This window comes from Falco cherrug, chromosome Z, assembly GCF_023634085.1.
Source record: "Falco cherrug isolate bFalChe1 chromosome Z, bFalChe1.pri, whole genome shotgun sequence".
Lineage (NCBI taxonomy): Eukaryota > Metazoa > Chordata > Aves > Falconiformes > Falconidae > Falco > Falco cherrug.
The window spans coordinates 25950922-25974292 of NC_073720.1; the positions used below are offsets into that span (position 1 = coordinate 25950922).

General features: G+C 41.6%; 1 protein-coding gene across 1 annotated transcript in view; it reads right to left on the bottom strand.

The window, feature by feature from the left end:
- SCAMP1 (secretory carrier membrane protein 1) overlaps positions 1-23041 on the bottom strand; it is a 50649-nt gene extending 27608 nt beyond the window's left edge. Inside the window, exons 1-2 of the mRNA XM_055698559.1 lie at positions 22812-23041; positions 8994-9071 (exon numbers count right to left, since the gene is read on the bottom strand). Of these exons, the coding sequence (XP_055554534.1) occupies positions 8994-9071; positions 22812-22868 (135 nt within the window). The 5' untranslated portion in view covers positions 22869-23041. The remainder of the gene's footprint in view (positions 1-8993; positions 9072-22811) is intronic.
- Positions 23042-23371: the final 330 nt, after the last annotated feature.

Sequence of the window (23371 nt, forward strand, 5' to 3'; positions counted from 1 at the left end):
CAAACATAAGATACAAAACTGTTGGGGTCTGCAGCGGGTCTGCAGACAAGTCAGTTGAGTTCAAAGACTTAGTCGTGTACCTTTAAGACAGCCACAAATTGTCAGGTATATAAATCGGGTGTGAAGAACCAGAACTTAGAACTGCAGCATACAGGCACCTACAGCAACAGCAAATAGCAAGCAAGAAGAAGGACACAAAAACCTGTCAGGGTCTGACACCTGCACTGTCTAAGATATATAAATAGTTTGTATAAACAGTAAGGGCCATTTTGTCCGAACCCTGCCACGCAGACATAGTGTTTTTTCAGTCCACCATGACTTGTATCACCACATTTGGTGACCCCGACGTACCGATGTGATCCCAGTAAAGGGTATCAAAAAGAGACCCTGAGACTGTGCCGATGTGACCCCGGTAAGGGGTGTCAGGAGCGACCCTGAAACTGTGACCAAGCGGGTTGCTGGGGAGGCAGAGCCTGGTGAAGCGGAGTAGCGCAGCGAGCGGCTGCGAGATCCCGGGAGAACGTGACACCGGTAAGGTGAGCCACCAGGGACAGCATGGGGAGTAAGCCATCTAAAGATACCATAGCGCTATCAATGTGGAAGTTAGTATTAGAGAAGCGTGGAAATACTTTACATGGGCTCCGGTTAAAAAATACATTATTGTGGGCCAAAACACGTAGAATGGAAGTGTCCCCTGTGACTGCTCTTAGTGTGTCGACCTGGGACAATTTAGGATCAACACTGTCAGAAGCTCTAGAGAAAGGGGAGAAAGAGGCATCAGGGCTTTTGCTTACATGGGGACTGGTTAGACATGTTGCAGGGGGCTTCAAAAATCCGCAAGACACAAATGGGGGCTTGCCAAGTCAGCAAAATGCGAATCAGGGTGTATCATTCAAACCTCCCCTGTATCCCCCTTCAGAATACAGACAAGAGGATGACGGGGTGGGAGAGGGGAAGAGTCTGTGTCCCTTACCAGATGTCACTCCCCAATGCCCCGAATCCCCTAAATCTCTCCAACTGCATCGACTTATACTCAATACCGATTCCGATTCTGACAAGCAGAAACCTCGGCAGACCGATCCCAGCCCCCCTGACTCCCCTCAGCATTTGTGCCAGCCCACACTCCTTCCTCCCTCGGCTCCGGCCCTGCCCGCACAGGATGGAAATGGCGAAAACCTGGATTGGGGTCCCGCTACGACATTATCAGTCACAGGCAATGAAGAAGTTGAAGTGGTAAAAATCCAATTTCCAATGGTACGGTAATGTCACACGACCCTCGGTGATTTTGACAGGCTGTAAGAGATGGGGCATTAAGAGACGGGAACTGAGATTTAGTAGAACAGATAGGCGGACCGCTCCTTGATCTTCCTACTCCTTCCACCGATGCACCGCATGCATATGCTATTGTAAGGGGAGATGCGGCTGCTGGTAATCCTCACGTTCACACACCATTTGCTTGGAAAGTAGTACAGGACTTCCCAGAAACTGTTTCACAGTACAGGGTGACTGTGTTCTGTCACGCAGAAAAGCTGTTTATAATCTAGTGTATTACAGCGGTTGAAATGTATTTTGCTATCAAAAAAAGAAAAGGGGGGGGGGGGAGAGAATGGGGGAATGAAGGGAATGACCCCAGAGACATGATTAGAGAAAGCATGTTATGTTTTGAACTTTCTGAAAATCTCTGTCAACCATGTGGTGCCTCCGATCATACGACATTTTGTGTCAATTGGCGACAAGCAGCAAAAGCACAAAGGTGTCCTAGTACGTGTGAAAGACCCCCGTACCGAGCATTGGTCGGGACCGCATGAATTGTTAACTTGGGGGAGAGGTTATGCTTGTGTTTCTACAGATGAAGGCCCACGATGGATGCCTGCTCACTGTGTACGGCCTCAGCTTAGCGTGCCGGATCGTCGGAGTGCTGCTGCCGCCAGTCAACCCAACAACTGATGTGTGGCCTCCTTACTGAACCAGTCTGTGTTTGGTGTGCCCTTCCTCGAAACTGACTTGTAGACATTGTTGCAAAAAAGTGAATGTATGCAGGGAATGAAGAATCTTACTGAAAGCCTTGATATTTGGGATAATTGATTACCTCTGTATATTGTTAAGCCAAAAGAAGTCAATAATGTTTGCACTTTGAATGTCTATAGTTGTCTTTATGTAGATGCTAATGTAGTAGGAGGCTATGAAGGGACCATGGCACCAACATAAATCAATACGTGACCATGCTGATAAGCATAATGCTCTTAAATGCCATATAACTTTGGATGAAGCATGTAATGATGTAGTTGATTTATGGAACTGATGGGAATGTATTGCAGCGGTTCTTCTCTTATCTGGAGTAACAGCAGGGAAAGCATTGAAGAGTTAAATCACCTTGCTTGTTAGGCAGTTAAGAATGTGAGTCAAATTTGCCATTATTACATACAAAACAGAACAACTATTGGCTTTTTGTTGTTGGCTCAAGAACATGGCTGTGAGGATTTTGATGGTATGTGCTGCATGGTTTTTAGGTGCCCCATTGCAGCAACATGTTACCAAAATCTGAGAAAATATCAGCCTTTTTGGCATCCATTCACTCAATTGGCATTATTGCTTGTTTGCTATTGCCTTGGTTGCCCTCATGTTTGCAAGGGCCCCACAGAACATGACAAACCTGGTACTAGCTGTTCAAAAACAAAAAGGGGGAATTGTTGGGGTCTGCAGCAGGTCTGCAGACAAGTCAGTTGAGTTCAAAGACTTAGTCGTGTACCTTTAAGACAGCCACAAATTGTCAGGTATGTAAACAGGATGAGAAGAACCAGAACTTAGAACCGCAGCACACGGGCACCTACAGCAACAGCAAATAGCAAGCCAGAAGAAGGACACAAAAACCTGTCAGGGTCTGACACCTGCACTGTCTAAGATATATAAATAGTTTGTATAAACAATAAAGGCCATTTTGTCCGAACCCTGCCACGTAGACATAGTGTTTTTTCAGTCCACCTCGACTTGCGTCACAGCATTTGGTGACCCTGATGTGATCCACACAAAACCTACAATGGAGTATCAAAAAGCTACTGAACAAACTTTCCTATATATTATGCACTGCAGACCAGGCTGATGCTACAAAAGAAAAAAAAAAAAAAGCGTGATTATTGTAGCTCTGTGACTAAAGTAGTAATAACCTTGAAAGCATAACTGATAAGCAGCTGCTTGTTAGACTGACGACTGTTTACAATCTCCAGCAAGCATTCCAGAAGCACTCCAGCAGCCCTCCCATAATACTGTAAAAAGTAATAGTAATATTACCTGTACTAGCGTATAAAGATGGACTGTCAGACTAGAAAATATTTTAACAATGAATTCAAAACACTTATCCTTGAAATGACACTTTGTCCAAACAGTTTGCAGTGCTGGTAATGACTGGAACATGCATACATGCTTATGAATAAAGGAACCAAGCAGAAAGCTCACTCGAGCTACATGATCAAAGGTGTTAGCCAACAGCATATATGATATATGACATTAATATAAGGTACTAATTATGTACCTTATGTAAAAGATACTTCTGATTGAGATTTCTAAATTGTTTAGGTTCCATTTTATGCTAGCTGGCCATCTATATGGTGTTACACTTGCTGTCTACTGTGCACGTAATGATGATTGTGTAAAAGAACCAGTGTCTAGGTAAGGGCCTGTGCCTTCTGGAAGAAGTGAGACTCCATCAGTGATTTGTAGCAGGGCCTGTGCATCCTGGAATCCTAAGAATGTCAGAAGGGGCTGGGGGACAAAAGCTGTTAAGGTGTGTTACAAAGACTACCACTTCCAGCAGATTCTGAGACCTGGGGACTCTACTTTCCGACTGCTGGAGCCTAGTCTAGTGTACCCTGAGGCCCTCTGAGGGCTCTCTGACCAGGCTGATGGGATACAGCTTTCCTGTTTCCAGGTTCAGCTACTAGCAAGCTGAGTGCATATCCCACAGATGCACACAAATAGATGCATCCCTTCATATACCAGGATATATACTAGCTATATAAGCTGCCACAGGCAGGGCACTGCCTTTGACAACATCCCCACATAACACTGTCAGAACTACACACAATGCAGGTACACAGTCATATTCCGTTCCTCCTCTCCAGCTGATCAGCACTAAGTTCACTACAGAAAGCACATGCCTCACTCCAGATTTCCAAGCACACCACCAGTTGCAGATTCCTCAGATACGAGCAGTGAACCCCCAGCCTGTTCTGATCTACATGCCTGGATCTGGGGTTCTCTTACCTGGTACATAGGGTTCCTCCTGTTTGTCATTCAGCCCAGTGTGACATTCACTAAAGATTCATGCACTCATACATTCACGTCACAAGCAACCTCCACACTCGTGGCTTCCTCAAACACCAGCACAGACTCTCAGCTGGCCATATACCCCAGCCCAGACCCCAGAATCCCTTACAAACTTTTGGCATGACAAGGGTGACCTTGTCATGAAAGGAAATTTAAGTTAGTGAGGCAGGACTTTCCCCTCATGAAGCTGTGCTGGCTCTGACCAATGACTGCATTGTCTCTCAAGTGTTTTTCAGTAATTCTCAGAATAACCTTCTCCATAATTTCACCAGGCACTGAAGCAAGACTGACAAGTCTGTAATTACCAGGGTCTTCCTTCTTATCCTTCTTGAAAATTGGGACATATGCCAGCTTCCAGTCAACTGCCATCTTTCCAGACCCTGCTGGAAAGACAACACAGCTAGGCACACACAGTTCAGGAGGTTCCTACAAATCACTGACGGTAACTTTGTGACCCAGGTGGTGGAGGAGCCAACGAGGCCAAGTGTGCTGCTGGACCTTGTACTACCAAACAAAGAAGGACTGGTTGGAGATGTGAAGGCTGGGGGCAGCCTTGGATGCAGTGACCACAAGATGGTGGAGTTCAGGGTCCTGCACGGAGGATGCAGGGCAACAAGTACGACTGCAACCCTGGACTTCAGGACAGCTAACTCCGGCCTCTCCAAGGACCTACTTGGAGGATGCCCTTGGGTTAGGCCTGTAGAAGTAGGGGGGTCCATGGCTATTACTCCAGCATCACTTACTCCAAGCTCAAGACACGTACAACCCCATGGGTAGGAAACTGCGCAAAGGGGACAGGAGGCCTGCATGGAAGAGCAAGGAGCTTCTGGCAAAACTCAAACAGAAGAAGGTCGTTTACAGCATGTGGAAAAAGGCACAGGCCACATAGGAATGCTGTCGGAACATGCACGGAGGCAACGAGGAAGGCTAAGGTCCATTTGGAACTAAATCGGGCAAGGGAAGGCAAGGACACAAGAAGGGCTTCTTCAAGTACATCTGCAGGAAAAGGACGACTAGGGAAAACGTGTGCCCGCTGCTGAATGAGGTGGGTTCCCTGGGGACAAAGGACACACAGAAGGCAGAGTTACTGCATGTTGACTTTGCTTCAGGCTTCACTGCCAAGGCCGGCCCTCCACTTTCCCAGACCCTGGAGGCAAGAGAGGAGGTCTGGAAAACAGAAGACTCTCCCTTGCTCAATGCTAGAGATCACTTAAGCAAACCTGACACCCACAGATCCATGGGCCCGCATGGGATGCACCCCTGAGCACTGAGGGAGCTGGCAGCTGTAAATGCCAAGCCCCTCTCCATCATCTTTGAAAGGTCACGGAGAGCTGCTGGAGGACTGGGGGAAAGCCAATGCCACTCCAGTCTTCAAGAAGGGCAAGACGGAGGACCCAGGAAACTACAGGCCAGTCAGCCTCACCCCCATCCCTGGAAAGGTGATGCTCATCCTGGAGGTCATCTCAAAGCATGTGGAGGAAAAGAAGGTCATCAGGAAGAGTCAACATGGATTCACCACAGAGAAATCACATCTGACCAATCTAATGGCTTCCCATCATGGAATGACTGGCTGGCCAGACGAAGGGCAAGCGTGAACGCTGTCCACCTTGACCTCAGCAAGGCTTCTGACACTGTCTCCCGTAACATCCTCATAGGTAACCCCAGGCAGTGTGGGTTACATGAGCGGGCAGCGAGGTGGATTGAGAACTGGATGGATGGCAGAGCCCAGGGCGTTGTGACCAGCAGCACAGAGTCTGGCTGGAGGCCTGTAGCCAGCGGTGTGGCCCAGGGGTCAGTACTGGGACCAGTCCCTGTTCAACTTGCTCATCAATGACCCAGATGAAGGGACAAGTTTGCTGATGATACAGAACTGGTGGCAGTGGCTGATACCCTAGAAGGCTGCACTGCCATTCAGCGAGGCCCAGACAGGCTACAGAGTTGGGCAGAGAGGACCCTAATGAAGTTCAACAAAGGTCCTGCACCAAGAGAAGAACAACCCCACACACCACTAGCACAGGCCGGGGGTTGACCCACTGGAAGGCAGCTCTGCAGAGAAGGATCTGGGAGTGCTGCCCATGAGCCAGCAGTGTGCCCTGGTGGCCAAGAAGGCCAGTAAGATCCTGGGGTACACCAGGAGGACCGTGGCCAGCAGGTCGAGGGAGTTTATACTCCCCCTCTATACTTTGCCAAGGTGAGGCCACATCTGGGGTGCTGTGTCCAGTTCTGGGCTCCCCAGTTCAAGAGAGATGGGGAGCTACTGGAGAGGGTCCAGCAGAGGGCTACAAAGATGCTGAGGGGGCTGGAGCACCTCCCCTTATGAGGAAAGGCTGGGGGACCTGGGCCTGTTTAGCCTGGAGAAGAGAAGACATAAAGGGGATCTTATCAATGTCTACAAATATCCTAAGGGCGAGTGTCAAGAGGCTGGGGCCAGGCTCTTTTCAGTAGCGCCCAGCAACAGGACAAGGGGAAAAGGGCACAACCTGCAACACAGGAAGTTCCACCTGAACATGAGGAAGAACTTCTTTACTTTTGGGGGAGACAGAGCACTGGAGCAGGCTACCCAGAAAGACTGGGGATTATTTTTCTCTGGAGTTATTCAAAATCTGCCTGGACATGATGCTGTACAACCTACTTTAGGTGAACCTGCTTTAGCAGAGGTTTGGACTAGATTATCTCCAGAAGTCCCTTTCCAACCCTGATCATTCCATGATTCTGTGATTATTTTAAGTCTTACAGAGCACCAATTCTCAAACTAAAGAGCACAGAATCTCCAGGATGTATTCTGCTACCACCGAAGAAGCTTGTATGCTTTCCGCTCTACTAGCGCTATTACAGTTTTCAAATGTTAGAAGTGGTATTATCTGCACAAAACTGTTCAAGATAACTCGGGTTCCCAATAAAGGAACAGCAGCAAATCAAACCCCCCAGAAAGTATTCAGATGTTTTTGCTCTGGGCAGTACACAAAATGCAGAGTAACTTCTATCCCTACCCTGGCAGACATTGTAATCCTTCAAATCTAAAATTCACAGATTCTGCTTCTACGTCTGTTCATCCAGTCTTTAAAGACATTCACTTCTACTGCCTCTTATCTTATCCATCACATATTTATTTGTACATGCACAGTGTGTCCTTCTCTTGCACACAAAGCTGGTAAGAAAAGAGAGGTGAGCACATGGAATTGTGAGCATATCATCAGGTAACTAAGCACATTCCTGCAAATGCATATAATTACAGAATACTTACACATCTAGCATCCACAAGTCACAGACAGAGGAAGAGGAGTATCATCTAAAGGTTGATTATTACAGCACTCTTAATCGAATATACACTTTATGCTTTCAGTCTTGCTTTCTGCAAGAAAACCTGTGAAAGTTCTTTTCCGCTGCAGAGTACTGCTCATCCAACAGACAGTTTTTATGAATTTGGTAACATCACATAGATTACTAACTGAATCACAATACATGAATATAGCACATATTCAGTAGATCTGAACACTGACTTTAAGATTTCCTCCATCCTCCTGATTTTTCTATATGAGTGACATCTGTAATGAGCAATTAAAATTTTTCATACATGCACAGCTGACTGTTCAAAGCCAGATAGCCGTAGCTATATACTTCAATTTTCCTTTTCCTACAGAGCTGCATATTAAAATAAGTACAAAAGTAATAAAAAGTCAGAGTAGCTCTAGATTATATTTTCTTTTTAAACAACACTTAATGTCTTCAGAACGTATCATCCATACAGATCAATTTTGAAACTCTACAAGCTTCAGAAAGATAAATCAAACATAATTAGTGATATTGTGAGTTAGGAGAAAAAAAATGTTGAGACTTACTTAATATTATTGCTAGTTGTAAATACTCTGCATTAAACAGAATATTCGGCATACACGGAAACAAGCTCCTTCCAGTCTAGCATTTTAGCACTGTATGAAACCTTGCTGTCGCATTGCAAACACTCAAATACTAACACTGGCTATCAACACTACCAGATTTGCCACAAGAAATAAGAGTACATTTTAAAAATACAGTATTTGAATGCTTGTAAATTATACTTACGAACAGCAATCATCCATACATTTTGCTAATCTTGCACAAGATCTTCACTATCAAAAGTAACCAGTGAAAAATGCTATTACAGTTTGAATTTACCAACCCATTCCTTGTATTTCCCCCCTATACAAATTAGAGGCAAAGAACAACAGTGTTTCTTGGACATAAATGATTCCTTTTTACTACAGCAAACTACTCATAGCCTGTGGACTGTTACTTAAATGCAATGTTTTTCCTTATTCTGAGCAACGTTTTCATTAAGTGAAATGGAAATCGAAAGTAAGACACTGGGAAACATGCCACACTCAAGCAAAGCAAGCTGAACTCAGAAAAACATGAAGACAGACTATCAAAAGTCTTACTGAACAGGTGAAATACTGAAATCTGTTTTGGCTGCCTTTCGGAGAGCCACACTTCTTTAACAGGTGAAAGCTCACTTAAGTCAGCCTACCCAATGAACCCTCCAAACACTTTACAAGACTATCATTACACAGCTTCCATTATGTCTGCTTAGCCTGTCACATGTTTTACATCAGCCTCGAACTCTGAAAACTGTACCTCACAAATCTTACCTAAAAAAATTAACAGCATAATTAAGAAAAAAATGTGCTTACTGTTCTTGAATCAGAGAAAGGATTGTACTCATCTAGCCCTGGAGGAACATTTCTTGTCACTTGTGTAACAGAAGGATCCTAGAAAAGAAAATAGTTTTGTAAGTCTATGCACAATTAAAAAAGCAACAAGTCAACACTCATATAATTGTCTCATATAAAACTCAGCTTTTGTTTCAACCTTGTAATAGGTTTTTGTTTTCACTACAAAAGCCTGTAAACATCCGCCTCTCTCTGGTCTCCAAAATGACATCATTCCATTCTGAGCGTCTTATAAACCTAGATTAACAGAGCCTAAAAGAAACTCCATCTGTCACCCATTTGATTTATAAGGAAAAAAGCTCTCAATAGAGAAGGGAAGAAAACTGCACCCTGCTATGTTGACCACTGGACTCCACAATTCTACACACAAAAAGCACAACAGAAGAAAAGAGCTTTACATAACTCTTGGTTGTCCCTAACCACAAGTACCTTCAACAATCCCAGGAACAGGAAAAGCATTTCAGAAAAACAAAACTGAGGAAACAGTGTCCCAAAATGCCAAAAGTACCTCTGGTTCAGCTTCTACCTGAACTGACAGAATTAGGAAATAAGTATAATTTTTTTCCTCCAATGAACTACTCAGTGAGAAAGACTGCTTGAGGTTTAGCTTGAGAAAGCATTTTCACAAATGAAACACTTCTCCGTGCTAGAGAAGGCAGGCTTGGTTCTGCAGAAAAGTACATGTGCCCACTACCATAGACCATACCAACTTTGGATAAAGAAAAATTGTAGTTATTTCATGTGATGCTTGGTTCCATTACATCGTTTCTGTGCCTCAATTTAAGGTTTTTGCATCTTCAGAACATAAAAATGCATGAAAGGAAGGTTTTCTTGAAAATCAATAAATCAATTTATTTAATATGGTTAGTTACATTTCTATTTATGTAAATGCATAAAACAAGCGTAGAGTATTTTACAGGTACATTAAATATACAAAATAGCTGTAAATATACTATTTCCTTATTTTCAACTGATATGTATAGATGTACATATTATATTTCAACAGTCTAGCTCAACAATAGAAAACAAACTGGAGTTGATGAAGACTGGGAAGAAGACAAGTATTTACATTTCTATACTTCTACATTCATATTTCCTTTAAAGAAAGCTACATTTAAAACTCTACATGAAACATTTGTCTACTTTTTAAAAACTATACTAAGTGATTTAAGCTACACTTCAGTAAATACACAAGCTATTAAGCTACTGAAGAATAAAATTCAGATTCTTAGAATCAGCATCTATTACAGCACTAGCTTAGTCCTGACAGCAGTCTACAGATGCAGGAACAATATTTGCTTAATGGCTGCAGGCAACTTACTTACACCTAGGGAAAAAAAAAACCAACAATAAACAGGGCAGAATATCTATCAACTCGAAAATCCTGTAGGGTACAGCAAATGAAAACAAGTCTGTTTTTTTCACTAGCTATAGTCAGAAATCTATTAATATCAGGCAATTTTAAAGTTTTTACTACAAAAATTTTAAGACAAGATAATAATTGCTTCAAAAATTAAAAAGTTATATGTTGCATATTTTAATCAAATTCACGTGCATAACCATACATAAAAACTACCCTTTTGGTCACATAAAATGCTACCACTTTTGGCTAAAGAATGCATTTAGCTACAAACCAGTATTTTAACAGTGACTGAACTAGAATTAGCCTTTCTTTAAAGGTATACAAAACAATGTTACACGCAATTAAAAATTAACTGTCCTACTTTTGACTTACACCATGACTAGTGATTTCAACGAACCCACTCTGGTGACAGTCTCCCCCACAAGTCTGCCATATTTTTTTTAGTCACCATGCTAGACCTAAATGCACTGTTCAAACTAAAATCTCATCAGGCCTTGCATAAACTGATAGACTTAATTGTAACAGGTTCTTTCATTAAATGACTGCACAAAACACTGTGCAGATGAGCAACAAAGGAAAATGTGCAGGGGGAGAACATGTTGTCAAAATTCAACTATGAATAATTAGAAACTGAATAAAAAGATAATTAAAAAATGGGAAGAAATCTGACATTTGAATTACGCATTAGTTGACTAGGATGGTCAGTAAAAGATGAAAAAAGATTAACTTAAACCAAAGTTAATACAAATAAGATAATTTCATAATTCAATATACAGGACGGTAGAAAGTTGTATACAGCTGAAAACTTTTAACTTACTGTGGTGGGTCAACCCTAGCCAGCAGCTAAGCCCCTGCTTAGTTGCTTCCTCACTGCCCTCCCCAATGGGATACGGTGGGATGGGGGAAAGAATCAGTAAAGCAAATGCAAGTAAACTTCTGGGTGTTGAGAAAACATAAAAAGAGCTTAATAAGCCAGAAGGAATGGTAGAAAGGAAAAAAAAAAAAGGGCAACAAAAACCCACAAGTGATTCAAAGGCAATCACTCACCACCTCCCACAGCAGACAGATACCTTAGAACATCCCCACCAGCACTAGCAGCACCACCAATGTTATTGTGAGCCATGATGCTACATGATATGGAATATCTCTTTGATCAGTTGGGACCATCTGTCCTGTCTATGTCCCCTACCAACCTCTTGCCCATGCCCAGCCTACACCCAGAGGGAAACAGAGGAAGCCTTGATACTGTGGAAGCACTATTCAGTAACAGCTGAAACACTGGTGCCATACTAGCACTGTTTTGATCACAAATCTGAACCACAGCACCATAGGGACCTGCAATGACAAAAAATTAACTGCATCCTAGCCAGACCCAGTACACTAATTCCAGCTTTTACATGTTAGTATGGATTAGCAGTGAATAAAATACTCTATTCTTTGTTCGTGTTTTCAGTATGGTAGCCCTTCCAGAAATGCTCACAATATCATTCCTTCTTTCACACATAAAAATGCTTTGAGTCGAGACACCTACAAAACTAGTGATAGCCAAACACCAGACTGGTGAAACAGTATGTCTGCATTATCAGAACTCAAATACACTTAGTACGCCAAGTTAAATTAGCTGCTTCAAAAGTACATTTCAAACAGTAAACTTCTGTGTTTGATGGGTGCACTATTAACCAAATAACTCCACCTGACTGTGCCCAGAAAGGACAATAAATGCAATTATTTGAATAACTAAAATATCAGATTCATGAGACAGCCACTGAACACCAGCAGATTCCCAAAACACAGGGAAAAGTGGTCTAATCAAATTCAGAAGAGCCATCTACATTTAGAAATACAATACGCAAACAATAACAAATATCTGATGAAAGAAAGCCTTTTTTCTCTGAGGGTTTCAGAGATGATGAGGGGAAGTTTCTCAAATCTCTTCACACAGCTATTGTGACGTTCTAACACTGTCAAACAGGAGACATATGCTGAGCTAAACAAGCTTACGATGGCAAAAGTCTTAGTACTAGAAACAAGTTGTATGCTTAAATACACACAGTGAGTAAAGCAAGAAGCCCTCTACCAGAAGTCCACACTCATTTTGAATTAACAATTGCTACGCCTCTGACAAATACTGACATTGTTTGCTAAAGTAGGAGCAGCTCTGAAAAAATCCTGAATGACTCGGAGGACATTCAATATCAGCTCTACTTAAGAAAAGTTGAATTACTTACTAAATAAGAGTTATAGTTGTATTGAAATACACAAATTCAACCCTGCCAGGGCAAGTAGCATCCATTTTTTGCTTTCAGAAAACCTCAACTGCACAGCCTGGACTTCATTAGAAGTTCATGGCCTGATCTCTTCCACAAGCAGAAAGAGTCAAGAAGTTAACCCAGAGATCACAGGAAGAGTAACCTCATAGCTGAGGGAAGCAAGTACTATCCTGGAGATTCATCTCTCTCCTATACTCATTCACTGTGGTCTTCTCTAATGCTAGAGCTGTCTTTGCATTTGAAAAAAACAGGCTCTTCATAGTCTGGATGCCCAGGTGTAGGCTGCTAAACTTCAAACTGTTCAGAATACCTACGGTGCATTGAACAACACCAACAGTTCAACACACTACTTACAGAATTTCTGAGGAGATTAGACCCGACATCCCAAGGAACACAAGCAATTACTTTGAATCATTTACATTACTCACCGCATCTCTTTTCAAAAATAAAGTAAATGCCAACTCTATTTAAATATAGTGATAAAAACTGTAAAGTACTCGCACTCACTGCTGCAGAATAATAAAACACTGAATTTAGAAATTAATTGGGATCTGAACAATGAACATGAACAATAAATGTTGTGCAGGACCACATACTCAAAGTGGCATTTAAATGAATGTTATCAAATTTCTATGCTACATGATACTTATATTCTAGGGCTTAAGAACAGTGAAAACTTTAATGTTCTACATAAATAAGTAAACCTAAAGTAGCATAACTTATTTTTCTGTATTTTATATTCCACCCAGACAAGAAAGTTAAAATGTATTATTTTTTATTTATTTTGGGGTTTTAGTATTAAGAAACTGAAAAAAGCAATAAAACCAAGTTCCAGTAGGTGATAATATACAGACATCAACACAAAGCAGCTGCACAGCCGGAACCATCAACTATCCAGAGAGCTCAGCTTGCAGCATGATCTAAATGCTTGAAAATTTGGTTACCCTCTGCAAATACAGAAGACTGGGAATTTCTGGGATGGGGTTTAAATATCTGATGTTAGGCAATGAATGCAGCAACTATAAAATGCCCAGTCCAATCTCAGACTGAGAAAGCTATGCCCTGGTAGACCAGTACTTCTGCCCTGATTGGACCACCCTTGTACCAACTCCTCACCACAAGGTGATTTTCCTCAGCCACCCAGCCAGTCAGTCCCAGATGCTGCTCCAACTTGTCCAACTCCTGTTCCCTTCTGTCCAATTCACACTTCCTTCTCCAGCCTCATCCCACCCAAAATCCTGTCAGTTCAGCCCCCTGAGTTTCTGATCTTTGTATTTAACAACTAGTGGTACTAAACATGGAATAGAATTTATGAACAGGCCAATTTTCATAGCCAGCTACTGTAGCTATTGCTGCATTTAAGTCACATGCAGTCGTTTCAGATGAGATTTTCAAGACTTGAATTAGTTCAGGAGATTGGAGTTTTAAGAAACCAGCACAACTTAGTTAACTGGTTTCCATCTAATCTTCCATTTCACCTGCTTCTCGTATTCTCTCTCCTACATCAATTTCAAAAGCAAAGACAAGCATCACACTGGTTGCATCACTAGAAGTCAGGTACCAGAAGCATCCCAGTATTTACATCAAGAATAGAGAACTCTCTCTCTCAAAAAAAAAAAAAAAAAAAAAAAACCAAACAAATAAAAACAAATAAAACCAAGCCAGAAAACACAACATATTTATATCTCACATTGGCAAAGGCACCTGTGCCAGGTTAAGAAAATTATGCTCACATCCCTCTGCTATAGATAGAATTAACTGAATATCCAGTTACCACAGAGGATGTACAAACAACTAATTACAAGTGAGAACATTTAAAATGGAGCAGAATAATCCATTCTATGCAAGTTATTACAGCTTTTTGAAAAACAAATTACGGGGAAGAGAGACTTCTGTTGTCTAGGAGACCAAAACTAGTCATCAGCTACCATATTTCATTAATACTGAAGAGATTAGCAAATAAAAGACTGAAGAAGCAGATACATCTCTTATGATTCTTTGTATTACTGTTCACTGGGAATGGGTCCAGCATTGTTCCACCATGCTTTGACAGCACAAATAAGCCACTAATATTCTGAAAAACACAATCAGCTAAGTTTACATTGTTAGCTGTGATTCTGATTTAAGTGAAGAGAAAGTAGTGAACTAGGAATCATCCCCTCCAAACTGTCCTTCAGGTTGTCAAAAAAAAAGTTTTCACTTTAGAGGTATACCCATTCTACTGAAAAGGCCAAAGCATTTATCCTATGCACAAGTAACTTTAACATGGAATGAAAGAGGGGAAAAAATAAGACTAAAAAAAATAACTAATAATACACGTTTGTGTTGCCTTTTTTTTTTTTTCCCTAAGTGGAACTAAATAACTGACATCAGTGCTTTGTCGAACATTTCATTCACTGGAGTATTTTTCAGTTTGCTCCCAAGGTCTAGCAGGGAAGTAAAACCAACATCTTATTGCAGAGGTCAAGAAACAGGGTTTATAAACACTCATTCTGAACACCGATTTGGATAGAGATTGTAATGGTTTTACAACACATCAGCAAATAAAAACAAGAATTTCAAATAAAAATCACATAACCTATGTAGAAAAAAAAAATAATTGTTGGAAAGAAGAATAGGGGAAAATGTATAAGATACTTGTACAAGGAAAAGAACAGGAGGAACAAAGGTAACCACTAAGGAAATAGGATAGTAACAAATTTGTAACACTGATTTGTCAATTAGGTCAAGTGAGCAAGCCAACTAAACATCTTCCAAGACTTGGGTACCAGAAGTATTGTACATCAAAAGAAAGCAATAATCATGTTGTTTGGAAAAAGCATAAAACTGAAATGCTGCACTTAGAAGTAACAGCATTTTTTTTATTATTTCTTTTTTATATTTATATGAAATTCATAGGACAGCACCTAATATATGATTAAACTGACAGAAGTACACATAATTAGAAGTTAGTCCTAGGGGAAAAAAAAAGAAAAAAGACTACAGAGAAATAAAATACTATGAACATAAAAATGAATTTAAAAAGAAGAGGATTAGTTATTTTTATTGAATGAAATCGAAAAAAGAAAATATGGAAAACACCTTATGAGTTACATAGTTCCTTAAATAGAGCCAAGGGAAGAATAAGCTACTGAAGATGACTGCAGAAATAATCTTTTTTTTTTAACCTTAGTTACTACATTAAGCTCAGGGGCTAAGAATGATCTCAGAGTAGTTGCACCCCAACATGAGAAAACAGTTCTCCTTGTCATAAAAATTATCAGAAGATGAAGTATCTTTACATTATCAATTATTCACTGTATCAATCCTACTACCTCCCTCACCAGTCACTGACTACCCTTCAGCTCTGCCACCATACAATTTTAATTTTACTTCAAGATCCCCACAAATGAGTTTATCCAGCCTAACTGCTTTACCAGTCACTGACATCAACCAGCCTTCACTTTGCCAACTTCTTTGCTATTTACTGTTCCATAAACACTTTTATCTAGCTATGCATTTGCCCTGTTGCTTTTTGTGCTTGGAAGGAAGTTCCCACGAAGCAAGAGAGGCACAACCCCAATCTTAACCTCCAAACTATTCAAAATGCTCAGCAAAGATGTTACTCCTTCCAGAAACTCTGACTGTATATAGCACTGAGTCCAGACTGGTGAATCCATCCCAGGGAAATCATGAGACTAGATCCACAAATCTAGCAAAGTCAATCTTGACCAACTAGGATTTCTTACCCATATCACTCCTACTGAAAGGCTTTTATTTTTGCTACATGAAAAGTACAAGCTCTTTTCATTTCAAGGTAAGCTCTCCATCAATTATCACAATTTATTCCCTATATTAGCCTTTTCTAAATATGAGTAACACTAATTGTACTTTCCAGTAAGAATTCATCCTGAGGTTTGGTGGGTTGGGTTTTTTATGCCCACAGTTGTACTTTCTGTTGAGTACTTCCTAAGATCATACCATTGCCTCAGAGGATTAAACAAAAACACAACAAAAAATTCCTGAAACTATGCTGGTCTGAGTTTTTCGATTTCTGAATCAAAGAGAAAACTATCCATCCCATTTCTCATTTATGAGTTCTGGAGAGTAATCAAAGTTATTGCTGTTTCAGTTGAAACTCTCCTTATGATATACTTTGCTTCCCGTACATCCTCATGAGCAATTTTTGGGGAGAAACTGCTGACAAAACTTAGCTTTTGAGAACAAAACTGGGAGGGGAAAAAAGAAATTATCTGGCCAGCAATAGATATCAAAGCTTTCTTTTCTCCTGTGTTAACTGTTGGGTTTCAGCTTTTAAATTAAGATCTGATGCTGGGAAAAGACAGCCTGCACATGAAGGATGTGTTTTTCAGTCCCATAACACTCTACATTCAGCCAGATTAAGCTTCTGAAACTGCAATTTGCATATGTTCAGCAAACATATGGTATATATCAAACAGCTACATTCCCCAAAGACTTCCTCCCTGTTCATGCCACAGTAAGCTACACATGGAAAAGCAAAGTTTCAAGAAGCTACTAATGTTTTGATGCAGTTTCAAACATTGCTGGGACTTCATGCTTTACTTCTTTATTCATTATTCCATGCCCAAGACTGAGTAAGGGTACAGAAACTTCACAAACAGCAATTAAATTCAGATTTCATGTTTCACTATCCTAATAGTACATTAGCAGTACAGTTTACATTTAACAGAATAAAGAAGCCTTAATGTATTGTACCTACTATAAATACATCTTAACCTATGATTAAAAATCACTTACTACAAGAAAGAGCTGTCCTTTAAAGGTTACACATTAACACCTGGAGGAATTAATGACTTAGAGGCAAAATAAATTCTATTTCTGTACTTCTAACAAAATAATATTAATAATAACAAAAAAATCAGAGTAACCAATACAACAGTTCTTTCACAATTTCACATTTAACATCTCATTCACTGATCAGCCATTTCTCACCCCCTTCATACAATGATATTCAAAACATCTTCACTCTAGCACTGCCAGAACAACTATTAAATAGGATAGTGCAAAAGTAGCCAGCTGGCATTTCTCATACTCGGGTCTCAAGTGGTGTCCATTATACACCACATTATCTCATGGAAGCAGAGCTATGAAGGGTTCCAAGCTACTGAGCAAACACCTCACCTCTGAGACCAAGAAGAACTTCAGAGGCTCACAAGACCAAATTTGTCCTAAAGCTTGCACCAGTCCCATCCTGCAATGGAGTACTAGATGCCTAACAAATACCATATCCATCACATCGTTATTCTCTAATCTTTCTCCTTCCTCAGCTCTTGAACGTGTATTATGTTCCTCTTTGTAATGTTAAATCTCAATATATAGTGCAGTAATAATACTAGTGCAATATGTGCTAACACTTTATGGAAAATCTGAAAAATAAACGAAGCTGTAACCCTTACCAAACACCCATTAAAACACTTCACAGTATTAACAGATTACAGTGCAGTTACAGCACTGATGACATGTACTCTTAAATTAAAACTAACCACCATGTAGGTCAGCTAAAGGTGACTTCCAATACCATGATGCTCAGCATTAAATTATACAAGATTTAGGGGAATTCATAAACTTTGAAAACATGAAGGGAAACCAGGCAATAAAGTTAGAAAAATATTTTTATTTTATGTCCTTTATGATTTTAAAGACAGACAACTTAATTGGGTATATTTCAGTCAATAAAAGAATTCAAACTCAGTTACACACATAGACACAAACCAAAACTTTTTAATTCTAAAGCACAAACACTACAGAAACACTTTAAGTAATTAGGGTCCTGGTCCTTCAAAATAACTAAGACTTCTCTCTCTTCCTGTAAGTTTCTATCACTTCAGTTTCACTCGAGCAATCAAGGTATGAACTGTAGAGATTCTGCTGCCATACAAGGTAGCAGCCATCTGCAGCTTCAGCATCAAACCTTCAGCTTCTACTTCCTGTCAAACCAGATAATTTTGCGCTCGTGTGAGTCAGATTAAGTGTAATATCCAATTTATAACTGGAATTACCTCTGTAGTAGATTTAACTAAGATCCAAACAGCTGCTCGCTCTCTCCCCACCCCACAGTGGGATGTGGGAGAGAACTGGAAGGGTAAAAGTGAGAAAACTCCTGGGTTGAGATTAAAGAGTTTAATAGGTACAGCAAAAGCCACACATGCAACTAAAGCAAAACAAGGAATTCACTCACTACTTCCCACTGGCAGGCAGGTGTTCAGACACCTCCAGGAAAGCCGGGTTCCATCACTTGTAGTGGTTACTTGGAAGACAAATGCCGCAACTCCAAACATTCCTCTCCTTCCCACCACCCCACCCCACTCCTTCTCCCAGCTTTTATTGCTGAGCATGTTCTGTGGTGCAGAATACACCTTTGGTCAGTCGGGGTCAGCTGTGGCCCTTCCCAGCTTATTGTGCACCCTCAGTCTACTCACCAGTGGGATGATGGGAGAGGCAGGAAAGGCCTTGACTCTGTGTAAACCCCTATCAGCAATAACAAAAACATCCCTAAATTATCAACACTGTTTCCAGCACAAATCCAAAACACAGCCCCATACTAACTACTATGCAGAAAATTTCACTGTACCCCAGCCCAAACCAGCACAAAGCTCTAACATATGCTTAGCGCTAGTGACTCAAGTAATCCTGTGACCTTCATGGGGGCAATTCAGGTGCCTAACACCATTTTTAGATACCTTAGAGCACCTTAAACAGAATGGTAGCCATGACAGAACTACAAAAGATCCATGTCTTTTTGGAGTAACAACTTGATGCTAACCAGAATTTGGGTACCTAATCCCACCCAAAGAAACGACTCACATAACTAACATTACATTCATTTGAGAGTTTCCATGATTTCTGTCCTTACACACTAAAACTGAACATGACACAGGCTGTTCTGTTTAAGTCTTCACCCGTATCATACAGTGGTTTGGCTTTCACATATATATATTTTATTTTCACTCCTACCATAATATCTGTAGTAGTTGCTAATAAATAATTATCTCATATGTTTGGAGGACTGCAACATCCAGCCCTCAAACAATGTAATGTCTGTCAGCCAAGCCACAAAGGCCTGTGAAATTCATAGCTTTACTTAAAAAAAAAATAATAATTTCTTCTCTTCGTAGTATCATTCACTTACAAAAGAAAAAAAAATCCACCACAGAACCAACACATTTTTATTGTAAATGAACTGCTGAATTGTTTCTGAGTAAATGAAACTTACTGGATTTTGAGAGACTGCTGTTTCATAACCTTTTATCTGTATCACTTCCCAAGACAGAAGACTACAGCTTTCATTATTAGTCTACTTTCATTTATGATACTTGAGGTCATGCCAAATGTGTCTTTCTACACAATGCTGCTATATCAAATTATAGCAGGATTATCACATTTGTATGGTATATGGATGCATTTTCTTCTGTACAACTTTAATACAATCAAAAGCTTTTCAACATTAGAATTTTACTTATCTGTTTCATTACCTCTTGTCTCTTAAATCGAATAATCTCTTTTTTGTTGGTACAGCATCCAAAGGACAGCTACTTTCAGAGGAATACTATGACTTCAAAAGCATACCAATCTTTGGGTTCAATTCAAGTTTGTTTATTAAAAAAAAAAAGTAGATGTTAAGTAGGCACTGCCTCAAAATCAGCAACATTTTAAGATCAAGCCAAGTAAGCTAATACCTGAAACAAAAAATTCTGTTTTTACAAACTAAATTTCATTACTTCCAGTAGATACCAAAACAGAAACACAATTTTAGGTTTCCAAAAGAATTAACTACCCAAAATATAACAAACTAGATGTTTCTGCTTTACCTTTATCTTCCCAGAGAGCACATTTATTTGGTTCAATATCAAGCAAGAACCTCTGCTAAAATATTTTTATTAAAAGACTAAAAACAGTCACAGAAAACCTCACAAGTAGATCACAGACAGCGGGTAAAATGAAAATATTTAAGAAAGAGCAGGATCTATATTTAGACCTTGGCAACAACTCTTCCACATAATGCCTGCTCCCCCCCTTCTCTGCCATACTATTTTGTGGTTTGACATTTGGACAGGCACTGCCTTCAAAAGTAAGGAAAATAACTAATCACATCATACATAACATTACCAAGCAAAGACAAATAAAAATAAGTTCATTTGAATGAGATGTTCAGACAACATGGCTTAGGTTTGTCAGTGTCCACTTGGAAATACTGGTTCGATCTGTAAAATACTTTAAAACACACAGTCAGACAAAATTGAAATGCAGACATGCATTAATACCCACTAATTTCAAAGCTGTTATGCCAACAAAGTGGCAGTCAAGGTTTGGCTTATACATGGAGGCCTTTCGCCCCCTCAAGTTAAAACATGTGGATAAGTAAAGGTATGCAAGATTACCTTTTGTCAGCAGTGGAACATGAAGGAAGTTAGAAAGGACTGAAGGAAGTGAAAAAAGCCTCTGAAAAAGGAAAAGTATACAGCTTTCCTAAACCAACTTCTGCAAATAAAAAACCTAGAACTGTGTTTAACAGCGAGCTTCAAGTTACAGAGAAGTTGTTATAGAGTCCTTTTATCGTGATGAGCTGCAGATGAGAAGTAGAACGTGGATTCTCCCTCACAGCTACAAGAAGTCTTTCCCCTGAAGAGAAACTGGAATCAACTACTGCACTTTAAGCAATCTCTACAAACCAGAAGTATGGCTGAGGTAGGTCCCTAGCTCAGGTCTCAGAAACACTATGTAGGACAAGTTTCCTGGGCTGATGAACAATGCAGGGGCAAGCATACTGCTTCCAATACCCCTAACTGTGCTGGGTATCTCTACACATTAAATTTTACTAATGTTATTTTCATAATTATTAGAAAAAGTCAGGGAAAGCATCACATATCTTTGTTGCTGAAGTCACATTCTAGAACAATGACACCTTTTCAGCACTTGGTGCCAAAAGGTATTTAAAAGAACAGCGCTCAGTGCCACTGGTACCAGTCCAAATTATTGTTGGCGGCAACCTCAAGGCCAGGGCTGCTGTTCCTCTGGGAAGTCGTAACACTCTGTAAAACATCAAGTAAAAACAGAGTGCCTAGCCTAAGGAATACTACTGACTGAATTTTACGACCATAAAAACTAAACTAATGACTCAGACTCCAATGAATAAATGTCAGTAATGCTATGCTTCCACCAGCTACCTGCACATAATTATGCTTGAAATGCGACAGCTCAATTTTTAAAATGCCTAATTATTCCAGCTGACATTGTAAACTCACTGCCGTATACTATGTGCGTGCTTTAAAGGGTCATCATGAAATAAAATGCAACCCAAAAAAAAAGCTCAGTTAAGATTATTAAAGTAAGTAGCTCAATAAATTAGTTGAACTAGATTCAAATAACAAAGGAAGAAAAGGACGGGAAGCATGCAAGGAGGTCAGCTTATTTTGACAGCTAAGCCAGAACAGTGGATGAACAAACAATTCTCAGCTGTATGACAAATCAATAGTGCAAAACTTAAATGCAAAATGCCGCATTTTGAGATGCAGGGTAGAACTTATGCCGAGACATCAGCATCCTGCATGCTTCAGAAATAACATAAATAAACATCCAAGCTTGACAGAGGCTGGGAGGAAACCAGAGAGGAAAAAGAAGGTAAATTCCCTAAGCTTAACTATCTGGGTCAGTCAAACGGAAGAAAAAGAAGACTGTAGTAGTATTATACACGCACAAAGTTACCGCCAAAATAAATAAACGTTTTTCTCTTCAAAATAACTCACCTGAAACTCGATTTGCGTTATTTTAGCAACAGAAGGACACATGAAAACCCGAACTTTTGAAACGGCCGTGCCCGTTCCTAGGGCTTCCGGTAACACTGCTTGTCCTACCAGCCTGCTGGAGCCGCCACGACCCCGCAGCCTCCCGGCGGGCTGCCCCCCGGCACTGCTGCCGGCCCCCGGAACACTGCGCTGCCCCACGGCGCCGGCCCTTCCCCACCTGCCGCAGCAGGCAGCGGCCCCGCGCACGCCGCGGGAGAAGGGCCGGGGTCCCTCCCTCCCTCCCCCGGGGCGCCCACGGCTCGGCGCAGCCCGCTCTCCCTCCGCCGCGACACCGAGCAAGTCTCACGGTCGCCCACCGCCCCCTCCCCGCCCCAAGCCTCACCTTGAAGGGGTTGCTGAGGTCCGGGTCGGCGAAGGGGTTGCTGTCGAAGTCCGACATGGTGGGGACAGGCGAGCGCTGCGATCACCGGGTGGCGGCTCTTCCCCTGCGGCGCCCCCGACACTCGCCGGCTCCTCAGCTCCCCGCCCCCCGGCCCGCCGCTGTCGCCGGCCGCTACGGCCCAGGCCCAGGCCCGAGCCCGCCCCCTCCGCCACCGACCAGCCACGGAGCGCTGACCTCCCAAAATGGCCGCCCCGGAAGTGAGGTTACGGGGCGGGACGGGCCTGGAAGGTAGGGGGAGCGCCCATTCCCCGGGGCAGGCTGGAGGCAGCGCGGGGGCGGGGGCAGGGCTTGGGAGAGCCCATTCCTGGGGCGGGGAGGGAGGCGGACCCGCCGTAGTGAGGGCGGTTGGGCATGCGCTGCCCTCGCCGCTCCGTCTGGGCGGACGGGGGCGATGGGGGGCTCTGTCCCGCCTCCCTCGCTTGCCAGCACCAGCCAGGAGCCGTGGGGGAAGGAGGCCCGGGGCTTCCCGCCTCGGGGGGCGGGCCCAGCGCAAGGCGTGC